Here is an 18882-nt window from a genome sequence, read left to right as displayed (position 1 = left end):
TGGCTTGTTCACAAACTCCCTGTCCCTCCTTCTTTCCTTCCCAGTGCAGAGCTAACCATCACACACATCAGCAAAAATGGGGGGGGTGAGAATGGAGACAAGATAAGCCAGGAGGAAAAGAGTCCTGTTCTTTCCACACTGTACCTGTGAGAGCTCCACAATGACAGATCCACAACATATATTTAAAGCTTCTGGAAACCTTTCACTTTCTGAGATGCTGTTTTCTTCTCACCTCATCATGTTTAGGCTCAGATCACATAATAGAGGGAGAAGGGGGAGGGCTGAGCCGTGCCAATGGAAACCCAACAGAAGCAGGAAGCATGGAAGGAGGTGGATTTAAAACCACCCATATAGGAAACAGGGCAAAGCAACTGGGGATATCTCCTTAGCAACAGTTTATAACTGCTCTCTCTGTCTCCTTTTTGGAGTATCCCAGGTACAAGTAAATCCGGATTAAGGGAGGGGAAAGTGTGGGAAGGCCATGATTGGAGGAGAATGTCATATGGACAACGGAAAATTAATGAGCATACAAGAAGCTTATTCCCATTAAATGGCAGTATAGATCAGCCCTGAATCCTGGAGATAGCATATAGCTATCATGACAAGTAACCACTGATAAGTTTATTCTTCATTAATTTGTCTACCCCCCCCCCCCAAGCTACTTAAATTGTCAGCTATTATCACATCTTGCGGTAATGGGTTCCATAGTTTAGCTATGTGTTGTCTGAACAAATATTTCCTTTTCTCTGTCCTGACTCACATAATTCAGCTTTATTGGATCACCTCAGGTTTTAGTGTTATGAGAGGGGAAAAATATCTATCCATTTCTTCCACACCATGCATAATTTTTACACCTCTATCATGTTCTACATTACTTGCATTTTTCGAAACTAAAAAGGCCTCAAAACATAGTTGTTTAAACCTCTTGATCATTTCCAGCTTTACAGTATCATTTTTTGAGATGCAGTTGCCAGAACTGCACTCAGTATTTCAAGTGTGGTCATGCCACAGATTTCTATAAAGGCATTAATTACTATATTAACAGTCCTATTCTTCCTAATGATTTGTAACATGGAATTAATATTTTCACTGCTACTGCACACTGGGTCAACATTTTCATTGAGTTTTACAGCATGATCCCAAAATTCCTTTTCTGATGAATCATTGCCATCTCAAACCAATGTATATTCACTTTACATTTACTTGCATTGAAGTGCATTTGGATTTTGTTGCCCATTTGCCCAGTTTGGCAAGATCCTATTTGGAGCTCTTTGCCATCCCTTTTTGTTTTACTACCCAAAACAGTTATCAGAATAGTGTTATCAGCAAACTTGGCCATGTCATTACTTACCTCTAACCCTAAGTCCGGGGTTCTCAAACTATGGTTCATGGACCATGTGCTTTATTCATTTGGTCTGTGGTGTGTCTGTAAAAATATAATTAAAAATCATACAGCTTCTAGCACAGCACATTACAATTGCTACAACAGCTAGAAAAATTATTAAGTGGTCCACCAAGACCCTCAGCAATTTTCAATATGTCTATGGGGGAAAATGTTTGGGAACTGCTGCCCTAGGTCATTTATGAACAAGTTAAAAAGCATTGGTCCCAGTACAGGTCCTTGAGGGATCCCTCTTTTTTTTACATCTCTTTATTGTAAGGACTGTCCATTTATTCCTACTTTATTCTGCTAGTTTTCATGGGGAACATGTGCTGATACATCCACCCTACACAAATATGTCTAACTTTTTGTTATAAGTCATCTACGTAAATGGCTTATTTTTAAAATAATAAGTATTTAATTTTGTTATGTGTTACTTGAAAAAGTACTTCTCTTTGCCTGTTCTGTGGAAGAATTAAGAGTGGGATTGGGTGTTATGTAAACACAAGCTGCTAGGAGAAGCTCCTGTGCAGGTCAAAAATTGTGTCTCTGACGTGGCAGGTTAGAGAGTAGATCCTATGAACATGCGAGTATGAGTTACACAGCTACAGATGATAAAATAGTCTTCTTTCTCCTCCTTTCTTATGAAATCATGTACATATACATCCCTGATACATCATACCAGGGATAAATGAACCCACAAAGTGAATTCCATAGAGTAATTAATTCTACTTGTTTTTACAGTGGACTATTAAATTGGATTATTTGACCTCACATGATATCAAGAAGGGCTAGGACTTAGAGGCCTCTGCACCTGCTGTATTTATTTATTTTTAATGAAACTTTCCTATACCACATTTCATCTTTAAATTTGAATTAATGAAGGATGAGATGGAGATTGAAATAATAAATCAATAAAAACAATACCCCATCTGATTCTTGTAGGCCATTTCTGGAGTTGAGATTTCTAAACTTTGGTGTCTGCTAGTGACATCACTGGTGCACATCAGGGCCTACAAGCCCCTGCGTAGGACAAGGAGACAGACACCACTGGAAAATGCAGTCCCCCCAAAATTGTGCACAGACAGACCACAAAATCCATCACCAAAATCCTCAAATCAAAATAAATAATTCAAAAAAATAGAAACTAGGGGTTTGGTTTGGAGCTCGGTTTAGCACTTTGGAAAACTGCCTGCCTCACTCCTTTGTAGACTGCCCAATCTGGCTTGGGATACACACACACCCCTGTTAGGAAATTTAAAAACAGCTATATATATATATATATCCTTTTAGAAACATAGGAAGCTGCTTTATGCTGAGCCTGACCAATGATCCATCTAGTTCAGTATTGTCTACACTGACTGGCAGTGGCTCTCTAAGGTTTCAGGCAGGAAGTCTCTCCCAGCCCTACCTGGAAATGTTGACTATTGAACCTGGGACATTAGATGCTTTACCACTGAGCTACAGTCCTTTCCAATTTAATCCACTTTTGACAGGAATGGATTAAACTTGTAGGCATATTAGCCCCCCACCCCCAAAAGAATAACCCTGACAAATTACAGGCAAATAGTTCCAGTATCCCCAATCCTAAATATTTTTACCCTGAGGTAAACCCTATTCATGTAATAAGATTATATAGCCACAAGAGTGGCTGTATACTATAATCAGCATGGATTTTTCACATTCCGCAATGTTAAATTTAAAATACCCCCATGCCATTCTGATGCTTCCCATAAGCTCATTTCAGAACAAAACCTTACAAAACTTATAGTCCTGAACTCAGAAACGCTTGCTTAACAACCCTCTAAATTTTCATGGCGATACACAAAACAGTTAGGGAGAATCAAGAGTTCAAAGTGTAAAAAGAGAGAGAGAAACCAGACCCCTTTTGGACTTTTTTTTTGGTCAGTTTTTGGTCAGTTCAATTTCAATTTGTTGAAATTCATTAAAAATCAGCCATGTTCACAGAGTACCTGTAATCCCATTACTGACTTTGCCCCATATTCTGACCATCTTCTGCAGTTTAAAAGTTAAAAAAAATGCCCTAGCTGATTTTTAATTAATTTAAGAAATCAACTCAATGATAAGGCCAGGCATGCTCAGTAAGAACCAACAGTCAGTGTTCTAAAAGCCAGAATCACAGCTGCTGGGCTTGCCTAATCAGGAGGCCACACCCACACCAGACCTTTATTTCACTTTAGATAATCATGGCTTCCCTCAAAGAATCCTGGGAACTGTAGTTTGTGAAGGGTGCTGACAGGAGGCTATTATTCCCCTGACAGCTCCAGTGGCCCAGAGTGGTTTAACAGCCACTCTAATTGAAGCTGTGTGAGAGGAACACGGCCTGTCCTAGCGACTCTCAGCACCCTTCACTTTTCATACACTCCAGTTTTCACTTCTCAGGATTCTTTGGGGGAAGCCATGACTGTCTAAAGTGGAATAAAGGTCTGGTGTGAATATGGCCTGGTACAACTTTGGTTTAAATTTGGGTGGGAGGCTACATGTGCCTGCTGTTGAATAAAAAGGTGGGAGAAACACTGAAAAACTGATATGGGCCTCCCTCCCCATGGTCAGTTTTACCTATCCTAAGCATGATTTCACAGGGGTAAATCCCACACAACTCAATAAACATGCAAATGATCAAACCTGCCCTCCTCCTCCCGCTCTTGCCTGCTCCCCTCCCCATCCCCTGTGGTCAGTTTCACCTATCCTAAGCATGATTGCAGGGGAGTAAATCCCACTGAACTCAATAAGCATGAAATGATCAATCCATTCTCAGCAAACTTGCACAGGATCCAATTTCTTACCTTCCAGGTTAAAAAAGCAGATAAATTCACTAATAGGCAAAAAACCTTGTGGTTTAAGAACATACCTATAGCCAACAGATATTTCTATCAAACTTTAAAAAGCAAGGAAATTGGGCAGCTGAAGTGAATGCACCAGGGGAGCAGGAGATCTGACCTCCTCGCTGAGATATTGTACTGCCCTACAAATTTGTCAAAAGACAAACACAATTTGGGTTGGTCTTTCACAGTCCAATCCGCTTCCTGTGTAGCTTGGAAGAATTTGGTAACATCTGCCTCTGAGCATACGGTGAATGGTGGCAACACCTGCAATCAGCCCAAATAGGAGGATGACGACAAGATCTAGGGCCTTCTCAGTGGTGGCCCCCGAACTATGGAACAGTCTCCCTGACGAGGTGCGCTTGGTGCAAACATTGCTTTCTTTTCAGCGCCGGGTTAAAACGTACCTCTTTCCCCAGGCATTTTAATATATTTTAGTATATCTATAACACTCTGGTATACTAAATTAATTGTGTAATATGTTTTTAGCTTTGAGAATTGTTATTATGTGTGTGGTAATTATTATGTGATTTTATCTTATTGTATTTTTATATTTATGTTGTTCACCGCCCAGAGAGCCGTTGGCTGTGGGCGGTATAGAAACTGAATAAATAATAATAATAAATAACAGAAACAAGACATGTGCAGTGCTGATCTTGTTTTAGCAGGGAGGAAGCACCAATATTAAGACAATTGATAGAGTTCAGACAGTCACTTTAAATATGTTTGATTTACTTTGCAATTTTAGTGAAGTTTCCTATAGGAAACCATTCTCTTTTGCTTCTGTTTCTGTGAATATGTGAAGTACAGCAACACTTTGCAACAACAACAACAAAAAGCTCCAAAAACAATGGTGGAATAATGGCACTGACTGTTCTGCAGAATAGTTTCCAATGGACATGAGGAGTGTCTCAGTTTGCACAAGATAAGACAGTGGGAGGTGAAATATAGTCTAGCAAAATTCTAGGCTCTATGTTTTTAATTGACCATGCCCACCTTTCCTTAAGTGTAATAGTTTAAGTATAGCAGGCTGAAAACATGCATATCGAGCAGGCAACATTTGTTTTTTTCCAACAGCTAGAGTCATTGCTTAAGTAGCAACATTTTGTGATCAGTCTGATTATACATAAAACTGTAGTTTCAGATTCAATTGTTAATGCGCCCAAAATAGAAATAGAGCATAAACTCCCATTTGAAACACAAAAGACTGTCTTCACCATCATATGACATTGACCAATAAAAAGGCTCTGAAAGTAATAAAAATAAAATTAACACAGATTTCTAGGAAGAATAATGAGAGAAATATAATTTTCTAGGTTACATTCTCTGTAGAAACAGTAGTAACACAGAAAAAAAAAAGTAAGAACACCACTAACAAACATAGTAATTCTCCATCTTTGGAGATGGCAGGTGTTGCCACCACTCACCTTATCCTCAAAGGCACATGTTACCAAATTCTTCCAAGCTACACAGCAAATGGATTGGACTGTGAAAGATGAACCCAAATTGTGTTTGCATTTTTACAAATTTGTAGGCCAGTATAATACAGTAGGGCCCCACTCATACGGCAGATTAGGTTACAGACCCCCGCCGGAAAGCAAAAACTGCCAAAAAGCGGATCAGCTGTAGCGTGGGGGTCTGGAACCTAACCCGCTGATCGCTCCAGAGGAGAAGATCAGATATTCCCTTCCTCAGGTGCAATCAGCTTGAGTGGGAGTCTGATTGTGCCAGAAGAGAAGATTGGCTGTAGCTCTCTACAGCTGATCTTCCCCTCCTCCGGAATGATGAGCTGGAGTGCAGGGAGCTCCAGCCCCCTCTCCAGCTGATTGCCCCACTGGCGCAGTATTAATGGAACGCCGAAAAGCAGGGCCCTACTATATCTCAGAGAGGAGGTTGGGTCTCCTGCTCCCCTGGTGCATTCACTTTAGCTGCCCAATTTCCCTGCTTTTTAAAGTTTGATAGAAATACCTGTTGGCTATAGGTATGTTCTTAAACCACAATGTTTTTTGCCTATTAGGGAATTTACTTCTGAATAAGTATGCTTAAGATTGCTGAAACCTCTTGCAGAAAACAGATTGTCAGCAATTCCCAGGGGGGCGGGGAGAGTAAGCAATATCTGAAACCTCTACAGGAGACAAGGGCTATTGCTAGAAACAGAAATACATATTGCTACTTTTTATAATTGAGGCTGGTTTCATCGTGTCTTTGACCTCTTCTGTTGTGACTTGAACTAGAAATACAACATGAGAAAAGCTTTGGTTTGAACAACTCATACTACAGTGCCACCTTCCTGCATTTGGGGCATTCTTTAATGTTTTAAATAAATCCTCTGAGTGATCAAGAGAGGAAAAGCCAAAGGGGGGCAAGGATGGAGAAACGTATCTGAGATCAGTGTGCCTTTTGACAGAGTGCACAGCTGTCTCCACTTCAGTGTACTATTAGAGGATTTTAATGTTACCAAATTAACAGCCAGAGATGATCTCTTGAGCCTAAGATCCCTGATAAAAACTGGAATGCAGTCTATGTTCTTCAGGTGAGGCTGTCGATTTGCTGAACCGTTGCCTGGCCTCGACAATGGACTGGATGAGAGTTAACAAACTGAAGCTCAATCCAGACAAGACTGAGATGCTGTTGGTGGACGGGTTCTCTGATCGGATGGTGGATATATACCCTGTCCTGGACGGGGTTACACTCCCCCTAAAGGACCGGGTTCGTAGTCTGGGAGTCTTTTTAGACTCTTCCCTCTCACTTGAGGCTCAAGTAGCCTCGGTGGTTAGGAATGCGTTTTACCAACTTCGGTTGGTAGCCCAGCTACGTCCCTATTTGAGTAAAGAGGACCTTACATCAGTGGTACATGCTCTGGTAACCTCATGTTTGGATTACTGTAATGCGCTTTACGTAGGGCTACCTTTGAAGACAGTTCGGAAGCTACAACTAGTGCAAAATGCGGCGGCCAGATTGCTGACAAGGACCAAGCGGTCTGAGCATATAACACCTGTTCTGGCCAGCTTGCACTGGTTGCCAATATGTTTCCGGGCTAGATTCAAAGTGTTGGTATTAACCTATAAAGCCTTATACGGTGCGGGACCACGATACCTTGCGGAACGCCTCTTCCGATATGAACCGGCCCGTGCACTACGTTCTGCTACGAAGGCCCTCCTCCGGGTTCCAACTCACAGGGAGGCCCGGAGGGTGATGACAAGATCTAGGGCCTTCTCAGTGGTGGCCCCCGAACTATGGAACAGTCTCCCTGAGGAAGTACGCCTGGCGCCGACTCTGCTCTCCTTCCGGCGCCAGGTCAAAACCTTCCTATTCTCTGAAGCATTTTAAGTTACACTGATTTAATTTTAAAAATGTTTATTGTGTTGGATTGTTGCTTGTATTTTAGTATTGTTTGGTTATTTATTGTATTTTTATGCTGTTTTATGTTCACCGCCCAGAGAGCTATTGCTAGTCGGGCGGTATATAAATTTAATAAATAATAATAATAATAATAATAATAAGAGGTACATTCTATTCTTTGCTGTTCCAGAAGGGGCTCAGACACATAACTGAAAATTTTAATAGGGAGCATCTGTTGAGGATTTTCTTCCTTTTTCTTTTAAATGATAAGATTTAAGGAAAACTTTGTACTACACTGCATAACTGGCAGGAAGATCTAAGACCTCCTGTGCTGTTCTGCCTAACAATGTACTGTTTTCATTCATATGCAAATATCTCTCTGGACTGGATCCAGAAGAAGGGGCCACCCTTACCACAACTCTACCCAGTCCTCATTTTATTTTGTATGCCTTGTAAATAAATAATCAGCAACAGTTTTTCTCTCTGGAAAGAACAGCTGCAAGAATGAATGTGGAAAACAGAGCTCACAATGGGTGGGACATGCACATTGTCACAATGAAAAAAGGTGCAAAGCTTGGATGGTCATGCACAAGGAAAATTACCTTCTGGAAGACTACCTCAAACACACACGTTTCATACACTCCAGTTTTCACAGTATATATATTTTTGGGACATTCCCCATAGTGTTTTCCCACAACACTTGCCTTTTTTGTGTTTTTACTTAAGGGTTCCATTCTTGGCCAAGCAAAGGCAGCTGAAATGATGTACATGGAAAACAGCAATGAAAACATTAAAACCCTGTGCAGGAACAGGAAATGGTCCTTCTTGTCTAGTGTTCTATTTTCAAAAGTAGCCAGCCAGATAAGTTGGCCTGCCCCTGTTTATCACTCCATCTGGAACTTAAAGATATACTTCCTCTGAACCTGGAGGTTCTGTTGAACTATCATGATTAATAACCATTGTGAGAATTTGTCTAATCCCTACTAAATCTGTGTAAGTTAGTGGCCATCCCCAAGTTGTGTGGCAGAGAATTCCTTAACCTGATTATAGACAAACATGTATCCAAACATTTACAGTATCAGTACAGAAATACTGAGCTTCTAAACAAAAATGAGGAACATCCGCAGAGCTATTTCTCTTCCTTGCATCAGGGGCCTAACCAACTTTATTTCTAAGATGACAAAAATTTCCCCACTACCCCCCCTTTTTTTTTTAATCTTGACCAGTTCAGTTTCAAGGTTCTTACTTATGAGAAGATTCATAGGTAGATTCTCCACTCAGCCATTTTAGGAGCTGATCTATAGATGAGTTAAGTGCTTCAGCCTGACATTTCAAGCAGCAAACTTGCAAGGAACAGTAAGTAACCACTGTGATATCTTCTCTAGGTATCACAACAAATGTCACAAGAGCAGGACACTGACTTTCCTGCAACAATAAAACAGGCCCTAAGCAAGGGCACAAACTAGAATGAGGTGCAGAGTGTAATAACTTATTATATTATACCCTGAGGCAGTACATCACACAAAAAAGGTAGAGACCCATAGACCCTTTTATTTTTAAATATTTAAAATATTTACTGTATATTTGTAACAAAAAAACATTAAACCTTCTAACACAGAGCGCAGTTGTGATAATTGTGCATGCATGCTACAGTAATTACAAATCACAACTTATTGTCAACTAACCATTAGGTTTTTGCATATGGTTTTAAATCATTCCAAAGGGACCTGTGCAGCATGGTCAGGTTGAAAATAGGATATCCCTTACTCGCATGCATTGTAAATAGTGTCTACAAAGTGGTCCTGGCTGGACTCTTCCCTACTTAGCTTATGATACTGGGTAAGTTTCCTAGACAGGGTTATCTGGCATGTTCTGCTTATCCATACCTGGCATATTTTTATGCCAATTTAACAGTATGAGCTTCCACCTGAGAAGTGTAGTTTGTTGAGGGTGCTAAGAATTTTCCTTTAAACATCCCTAAGTACCCTTGTACCCAAGGCTAGGACTGGGGAGGGCAGCTATGAGAGAACTAGAAAAGGTCCTCAAATGCAAAGATGTATCACTGAACACTAAAGTCAGGATCATTCAGACCATGGTATTCCTGATCTCCGTGTATGGATATGAAAGTTGAACAGTGAAAAAAGTGGATAAGAGAAAAATCAACTCATTCGAAATGTGGTGTTGGAGGAGAGCTCTGTGCATACCATGAACTGCAAAAAAGACAAATAATTGGGTGTTAGAAGAAATTAAACCAGAACTATCACTAGAAGCTAAAATGATGAAACTGAGGTTATCATACTTTGGACACATCATGAGAAGACATGATTCACTAGAAAAGACAATAATGCTGGCAAAAACAGAAGGGAGTAGAAAAAGAGTTAGGCCAAACAAGAGGTGGATTGATTCCATAAAGGAAGCCACAGACATGAACTTACAAGATGTGAACACGTTGGTTCATGACAGATGGTCTTGGAGGTCACTGATTCATAGGGTCACCGTAAGTCGTGGTCAACTTGAAGACACATAACAACAAACAAATACTCTTGAGAAGACTACAGGTTTCAGGATTCCATGAGGAAAGTTAATAACTTTCAAGTCTGGTGTAGATACCATCCTTGAGACAGTGGTGAATATTTTCTCAAGCCACGGATGACGTTTATTGTCCAGTATCGAAAATATCCCTATAAGTCATTTGTGCTTGTTCCTTTTTCATGTGTGTGTGGGGAAATGCTTGAATGTGGAGCAGTTTAAAGCAAACGCCAAAATCTGGCCGTTAGCCTACTCACTGCTTGGATAAGGGTGCAACCCTATGCACGCTTACCCAGGAGTGTGTCCCAGTGAACACAGTGGAGTTTACTTCCGAGTAAACATGTAAGTTTTAACGGAGTTCTGTTTTTAAAAAAAGCATTTTGTAGATCTCTGAAAACGTGTTCTGCTAGTGAGAAAGGATCTGAGTTTCTTTCTCTCTGTGTCTCTCCACCCCCAACAGCAAAAGAATAGTTTAGCAGTTTCTCGAATACCAGGAGCTTAATCCTAGAGGCTTTGGGGTGGAACCCCAGTAAGAGGTCACAAGCGTGCTGCGCGATGCCTTTAATTCGCTATTCTCCTGCGGGAGGAAGGGAAAGGATTAAGAATGGGCCGCCTTCATTTCGTTGCTGCTTTCTTCTTAAGTCAGCCTATTTGTTTGCTTGCTTTCTCTCCCCCACCCATTCCCCCGCTCCTCCTCAGGTCACCGCCGGCCGGACAGCCCACGTCGCCGGCTCGGAGCCGTCGCCGCCTCCTCTGTCTCAGCCGCTGCCCAGGGAGTCTTTCGCGCCGAGCCATGGTAGCGCTTTCCACTTACCGGACTCCTCCTCTTCCTCGCAGCAGCAGCACTCGTCGGCCCTTTACTACTCGAGCTCCACGCTGCCGGCGCAGAGAGTGAGCTCGCCCTTGTCCATGCAGCAGGTAGGCTCGCCGACCAAGCTCCAGCGGGCGGGTTCAGCCTCCGAGAGCGCCGGCGGGGGCTACAGCACCACTCAGCGAGTCTCCTCCCCCAAGCAGTCGCCCAGCCGCCTCGCCAAGTCCTACAGCACCAGTTCGCCCATCAACATCGTCGTCTCCTCGGCGGGGCTCTCTCCTTCCCCCATCCGGGTCACCTCCCCGCCCACCATCCAGTCCAACATCTCCTCCTCGCCCATCCATCAGCTGAGCTCCACCATCGGTACCTACGCGACTCTATCGCCGACCAAAAGGCTGGTCCATCCCTCCGAGCAGTACAGCAAACATTCCCAGGAACTGTATGCCACGGCCACCCTGCAGAGACCTGGAAGCCTAGCAGGTAAGTCGAGGCGCCGCGCTCATCTGCTTAGCTCCCTTGAAGTCCGCGCCGGTATGAGTGCAACTCTGATGTATTTGCAACCTTAATTGATCCTGTTTGGAAAGAAGAACAACAAGGTAACTGTAATCTCTTTCACGCCCCACTTACTGCCTTAAGTGGTTACTGCTCACAACGTAAAAAGTCTTAATTTATAACCTCGTCGAATTTCAGGCATCTGAATAACAAATAGTGAATTATGTCCATGATTACTCAGAGGTAACCTACTGTTGGTTTCAGTGGGGCTTTCTGTGAATTATATTTGGGATTGTAGCCTTTGACACCAGTGCCTTAGTATTTCTTCCATTGCTGCCCCCTCCCCCATATCTCCTTTTCTGAAGAAAAAATACTGTAATGTTGTAGTTCCTATCTAGTCCATTATCTAGATATCTCCTATTGCATTTTAAAAATTCACTAATATTTATTTAGTTGTGCTTTTTGTGTATATACTTACGCATTTCCCCAACATTGAACATACACAATTTTAAGCTAGTTTAAACATGTTTTTAAAATAAAGATTACTTAAATTGATGTATTGTTTCTTAATTTTAGCTGAGATAAGGATAAATGATTGTCTATAGGTTTGTCACTAACAGAAATTTTAGAATGTTCTAATTTGTATTAATTATACATAAGTGTGGTGTGTTTCCTGACTCATTTAGGATGCCCTTTTTTAAAAAAAGCCATATCTTGGATCTTAAAATCTATGATTGATCTTCCTACTAATCTAATAACTAAGCTGTGTACTTTTTCAGTGGGAAATTTTTGTCCTTATAAAAATCATTTGAGGTATATTGCTATAGCAACAACTGTCATGCTCATGTGTTCTCTTGTCTGATTTACATAGCTAGATATAATAAGCTGGATAAGATAGGATTTTTGTTAATATCAAAAATATATTCTAAATGATATCTGGCAAACTTTTCTAGCATTGCTGTATGTTGCCAGAGGACTATGCTACCCAAAATATTAGATGAAGTTAAGTAATTGATACTCCATTATGCTGAATCTTTAAATATAACTTTTTATACTGCTTCTCCTAAGGTTAATGGGCAAATGTCTGCATGTAGAATAAGCAGCATTAATTTTCTAGGTTTGGTGGGCTACATTCCTGTGTACAGTTACTTGGGAGTATGTCTTATTGGGCTCAGCAAGACTTGCTTCTGAAGAAATATGCATAGGATTGATACATGTACAAAATTGATTTGCCAGTCAGTGTAGCTGTGGCCCTGGTCATCTCCATACAGTTGAAAAGTCAGGTATTTGCTGTGGCACCAGGATGAGCAAAAGGCTGACTTCTCTAACAGTGCTATTACTACTTTTCATGGGGCTCCCTAGAAGACTGTAGGGATCATAACTGAATTGTCAGTTTGCATGCTGAACTGCTTGGGTTGGAACACAAGAGCATAGGAAGCTTCCTTACACGAATTCTTATTGGTCATCTAGCTCAGCACTATCTACACCAGGAATGGGACATCTGAAATCCAGGGGCCGAATGTGTCCCAACATGCCATTCTGTCTGGCCCTTGGGCTCTACCCATGCCACACTCCCTCCCCAGATCTCATCTCTCACTGGTCCTGCTCCACATACCCCTCAAGTACTTTTGTGTGGATTGAATGTGTCGATCATTTCTCTTGCTATCCAGAATAGAGACATGTGGGCAGAAGTCTCTGACTTTCGTGTGGTTAGAATGTAGTGTACTGTACAAAGAAAAGAGTTACATCTGTTTCTCCACCTACTCTTTTGCCTCTGGCCACATCCATTTTTGCTTCTGGGCCTACCCACTAAATCAGAAAGTTCCCCACCCTTGATCTACACCCCTTGACCAGGGATTGAGAATCTTTGACCTGCCAGGCCATTTTGGCCAATCCACATACATCTGCCCTCTATCTGACATCAGGTGTGGGGGGTATAAAGTTGTAGCTAGGCCAAAAAAGGATTTGAAGGCACTGCCAATCAGCTGATTGGTGGCACCTGTAAAGCGCTTCCCAAGGTGCTTTGAAACTTAAGTATCAGCTGATGGTGCTTCAAGACAGCCCTGTACAGCTGTCAGATTTTTGGAGCTTCAAAGTACAATTCCAACAATCAGCTGGGATCAGGTATACTTGGAGTTTGCTACTGCAGCTGAGGAGGCTGGGGGAAACAGTGCTTTGATCTAAATCACTTTCTCTGCTGAGGGGAAGTACTCCATTTTTAGGAGCATTTTCTCCCTGCAGAGACCAAAGGGGTTCCCTGTAACTGACTTTCTGGTAAAGGTTACAGTAAACCCCTTTGAAGGCACACTCCCAGCACTAATCAGCTGACATACTGAAAGTTTATCTTCAGAGGAGGTCGCTGTAATAGTTGGTTACCTGATGCTGAGTTATAGCAACCTCCTTTGAATTTTGCCAGGTGTCAGTCACCTGGTGTCATTATGATTCACAGGTGGGTGGTCCCGCCCACATCTCAAAGTTGCCCCTTGGGAGTGGGTGAGATAAGGATCTGGCCATCCAGATCCAGTACCCATTTTCTGGTCTAGACTGACTGGTGGTGGCTTTCCAGCATGCCAGAGAAGGGATATTCCCAGCCATACCTTTAGAATGACAGGAATTGAACTTGAGATTTTCTGTGTGCAAAGAAAGTGCTGTTGTGCTTAGGTCCTCCTTGTGGACTTCTCATAGGCTCTGGTTGGTCACTGTGAGACCAGGATGCTGGACTAGATGGGCCATTGGCCTGATCCAGCAGGTCATCTTATGTTCTTATGCTCCACCATCAAGCTATGATTGTTTAGTTTAATGGACCTTTTTCCAGATCAGTTATAATTGTCACATTCCAATAGTCAGTGAACCTTTCTTTTTTGTATTTAGAGTTTCTCTGTGAGGCTTCTTGCCTGGATTTGCCTCCTGTTAAATGTGGTCTGCCAACATGTGAATTGTTTATGGATAGTGTCAGCCAATTAAACAAGAGGTCAGGGGCTGTAATGGCAACCAATCATACCTGCCCTCTCTCAGACATAAAGTTCTCCTTTGCCTCATTCTTATGCTCCACTGTCTCTTCCACTTTTTATTTTTCTCTAGTTCCCTGCTTCAAAAGACCTTAGCCTTTCTTTCCTAGGGTGCCATGCTTCATTTGGCCTTCCCTAACCCTATTTTCTTCCTTTAAGGGCTCCCTCCCATACTCATACCACAATCCCATCTGATACATACAGTTTGATGAGTTGTGAAAGAAATGTGGGTTTTTTGTTCTGAAGTTACATTTTTTTCATTTCTGAAACTATACTGTGGCCCCTACCAGGCCTTTTCTTCCCTTTCTTACTTTCCTATTCTTGTTTTGCATAACATCTATCCTGTAGAAGTGTGCTGTCTATTTTCTAATTTTTTGGTTGGTCCTAATAAATTTATTGTCCTGTTAATGTTTTGATTTTTTAAAACATCCTTATAGATCAATATGGCTGCAGACATTTTTCTTTTTCTGTTCTCTTGTACTTTCACGCTGAATAGACAAAATACTTTTGTGTGTTGGCATAACTGTTCTTGCCTCGTAATTGAATGCCTGCTTTTTTATTGTCAGTAACAAGAAAACATAACAATAAACTAACACAGAAGATACAGTTAACAAAGTGGTGAAGTACCTCTTTGATATACAAAACCTGTTTTCAAGAACACTTAGAGTAGTCAAAGAACGCAGATGTGTCCGTTCTCAATGAAATAAGATCTTATACAAGGCCTATGCCAGGTTGCCCCTCCAAAGAGCTGAGTGTGTTTGCTGCTGAAACTTCTTTTATGGTTTATGGATGTTTGATGATACTGATGTTGACTCCTGATCTAGTAAGATTCTATGTCAGTACCATGAATCATAGTATCAGATCATAAATTTCATTTTTAGTCCATTTTATTTACACATGTTGAATCAAAATATATTCCCAAACACAGCATGAGGCAGCACTTCCAATCTGAATGGTCCAAATCCAAACAGGGTCACTTTGCAACTATCCAGGAGTTTGTGAACATGTGTGCATTTCAGAATTACCATTCTGCAATTCTGAATGAACATGCTATGCACACTATTTGCATGCAAACTGACCCAGATTCAACTCCTGGCATTTCCAGTATGCTGAAAAGACTTCTGTCTGGAACCTGGAACCTGGAGAGCTGCTGCCAGTCTGTGCCAGATGGACCAATGGGATCGCTCCTAAGGCAGCTTTCTAAGGTTCTTCAGAATTTCTTTTAAAAATGCAAAATATTGTTAATTTATTTGTACTTATCTGAACCCTCTAGAGATGCATGTTATGCATATTTAGAAATGTACAGCTATAGTAACACTATATTAAAATCAGAATAGTTTAACAGAAAAGAGCAATACTAAATTAACACAATTTATGAATGCAATCAAATGTATAAATAGTTCCTATAGAGATCGCCTTCTCCTTAAAAAAAAATAAAATCAGAAGCTAAATCACCTAGATCCTGTTTGTAGAGCTTAGATGATGGAGTAATGATTTTATAATTGGATTTTGTACCTGTATAACATGAACATGGTTTTTTTTCTTGGAGAGAGTTTTTTGCTAATTCAGCTATTAAGCTGAGACATATGCGGGAAATGAAGTTCAGCATTTTCTTAAATTGACTTGTTTTTTTTTTTTATGCACAAGAGGTGCCACAATCCACTTTTGGTCATTGTTCCTATGGGAAAGAGAGTGTGTTCTTGGAAGTGGAGGATCTGTGTGGCACTTAACTCAAGTAGGGAGCTTCATGGAGTCTCACTGTTTCTTCTGTAATATTTATCAGCTGCAGAATGGCTGGCTGCTGATGGAATTTGATGGCGATGGGATGCATGGAAGCTAGTCCATACAAGCTAATGGACTTACTTTATTGCAATTAATAGATAACATAGCTTTTGTGATCATATTTTTGGAACATCTGATGCAAAATAGAGTTTTATCAGGCTTAGAATAAATTTGAGCCCAACAGGAAATAAGAACATGTTATTTTTAAGCTGTTGTAATCCATTGGGTCTGATAGTTGGTTATATTTTATGATTATTTCAAATAAAAATTTGAATAACCATTCTCTTTCTGAGACACCCCTTTCGGCATGCCAAAGAGACAGCATCACACTTCTCCTCCTGGGTCTTTAATATGAATTGCTTATGTTGACTGGCTTGGCTGTTGCAGCGATCACTAAGGATATATCTTCTCAGAGACGGGCATAAGCAAATGTACCCCAACCTCCAGCCTATCATGGTGTCATTATGAATCCTCTGATATTGGTGTTTAGGGCCTGTTCACACCTTATATTTTTATGTAAAGTGCGAATGTGACAAAATGATGTTTGGAAAATACTTGTACCACACAGGTATGCTAATCAGAGAGCTGGGATTGGCTGCAGCTCCCTTGATTACTGAGGGTCAAACCTGGGTTTTATTGCTGTGTAATATGTGAAACAGTTCCATTACCCTAGTTACCATTGCTTTTAGTGTGATTATGATTGCACCATATGGTTCTAAAGCTGATCTGAGCTATTGCAGTGCACTGTTAAGCTTGTTTTACTAGTCTGATCTTACCGTCCACTCAAAGTTTGAACTAAAAAGGCATAATCAGTTGGCAACAACAACAAGAACTAACAAAAAAAACCCACGTCAAATTAAGAATGTAAGAACAGCTTGCTGGTTCAGTCCAGTGGCCCATTGAGTCCAGCATCCTGTTCTCATAGAGGCCATCCCGATGCCTGTGGGAAGCCTGCAAGCGGGACCTGAGCTCAATAGCACACTCTCCTCCTGCAGTTTTCAGCAACTGCTATTCAGAAACGAGGGCTGTGGAGTCGGTACGCCAAACCTTCGACTCTGACTCCTCTATTTTTCTACTGTCCGACTCCAACTCCACCCAAAATTGCTTCCAACTACACATCCCTGGAAAGGACTGTAAATGTCTTTTTAAATTGGAAGCTCTCATAGGAGCATTTTTATTGCTGCCTGAATATGAGCTGATCTTGGCATCACACTATTTGTCTTCATCTGGGTCCTGTGTCATACAAAATGTTTTTCATCTTGAGTTATGGTGAAATGCTCAACTACAGCTGACTTCATGGGAAGCTTCTTTGACATTTTGAATTTATATTTAAAAAAAATTGTCAATCAAAATTTATTTTGAAGCTGGAGTTGGAGTCGGTACATTTCTACCGACTCCGACTCCACTCAAAATTGCTTCAGACTCCGACTGCACGACAGCCCTGTCAGAAACATGATGCTTCCAACAATTAACAACAAAAAAATCACCTTAACATGCTGTGTTGAGGACTTTTTACATTGTGGCCTCCAAGAGGTCTTCTGTATCTTTAAAAGCTGTGCAGGGGGAAGGGAGAATTCCACCTTGTGTTTTTTCCCATTACAGTGCTGCAAGAACACCTGCACTTGGCTGACTTTCTCTTCTCCTAAAGGTACAGGATCAGTCTCAGGCCCTGAACCTGGCAACCCTAGTTCTATCCCATCAGAAATCCATCTGTTGTGCACCTCAGAGAGATGCTTCCCTTCCCCAACCTGTGCGTTTCAAAAGTATTTTGATTCATCTCCTGCAGTTCTTCTTCTCCCGATCTCATTTCACACCTAATGGCTAAACTTCTTGGGCTACCCCAGGTGTAAAACACATAAAGTCTGATGCTTGGCCTGTGAGTACTTTCACCTCTCTCTCATCTCCTCCCCCACCCCATTCCCCATCCTTTTTTGTCACACCGTTGTCATTTTCCAACTACCCCTCTCTGCTTGTTACTCACTCTCACCCTTCCATTTCACTCCTCCTCCTATACTTAAACTTCTGTCACAACAAGTTCATACTGAGCATGTGCAAGGGACAACCTTATGAACTCTCATTAAATAATATTGGCCAAAAAATGCCTTTTTAATAAAAACTACAAACATCTTACACAATTCATGGGCAGTAGCTACCTACACAACAAACAATTTCCCGAAAGATGCAATACAGAGATTTTTTACTCCAGAGACCACCCCAGCTAAGTGTATGGAATTTTGCTAACCAGAGTATTTTTAGTTAATTTCTATTTTAAATTTGGTATTGTATGCTTTTTAAAACAGTTAAGTCACTTTGAAACAATTTTTGTAGTAAGTGACAAATGTAATAAATGATGATAATATGGAAGAAAAACACACACCACCTGTCAACTTCTCAAGACTGCACATCACACATTTAAATCATTTCTCATCATTTCTACCCCAAATTTGGCCTGGTCCATCCCGAGACTTCCCTCTCCTACACTGCCAGGTTCCAAGGCCATTGACACATAGAAGCTATTTATTTATATATATTTAAGAGTTCTTACCCACCCTTACTGTAAAGTCCCTGGGTTGGACTTTATAACAATAGAATATAGAATTACAAAACTAGTAAAACCATTCTAAATGGAACAGAACAGTATAAATTCAGCAAAAGAGGTAGATCCCACAAACAAAATACCTTAACTGTAAAAAT

At 41.1% G+C, this 18882-nt stretch overlaps 1 protein-coding gene across 10 annotated transcripts in view; it reads left to right on the top strand.

The window, feature by feature from the left end:
* CTNND2 (catenin delta 2) overlaps positions 1-18882 on the top strand; it is a 1018171-nt gene that overhangs the window by 587842 nt on the left and 411447 nt on the right. For all 10 annotated transcript variants that reach the window (XR_009758379.1, XM_061589265.1, XM_061589272.1 and 7 more), the window contains exon 7: positions 10795-11386. Coding sequence is in view for 9 of the 10 variants with exons in the window: in XM_061589265.1 (XP_061445249.1) it covers positions 10795-11386 (592 nt within the window). In the remaining variant the exon portion in view is untranslated. The remainder of the gene's footprint in view (positions 1-10794; positions 11387-18882) is intronic.

The sequence above is a fragment of the Rhineura floridana genome, chromosome 1 (genome assembly GCF_030035675.1).
Source record: "Rhineura floridana isolate rRhiFlo1 chromosome 1, rRhiFlo1.hap2, whole genome shotgun sequence".
Classification (NCBI taxonomy): domain Eukaryota; kingdom Metazoa; phylum Chordata; class Lepidosauria; order Squamata; family Rhineuridae; genus Rhineura; species Rhineura floridana.
Note: the sequence above shows the minus strand (reverse complement) of the source record. Positions and strands in the feature narration are given on the sequence as shown.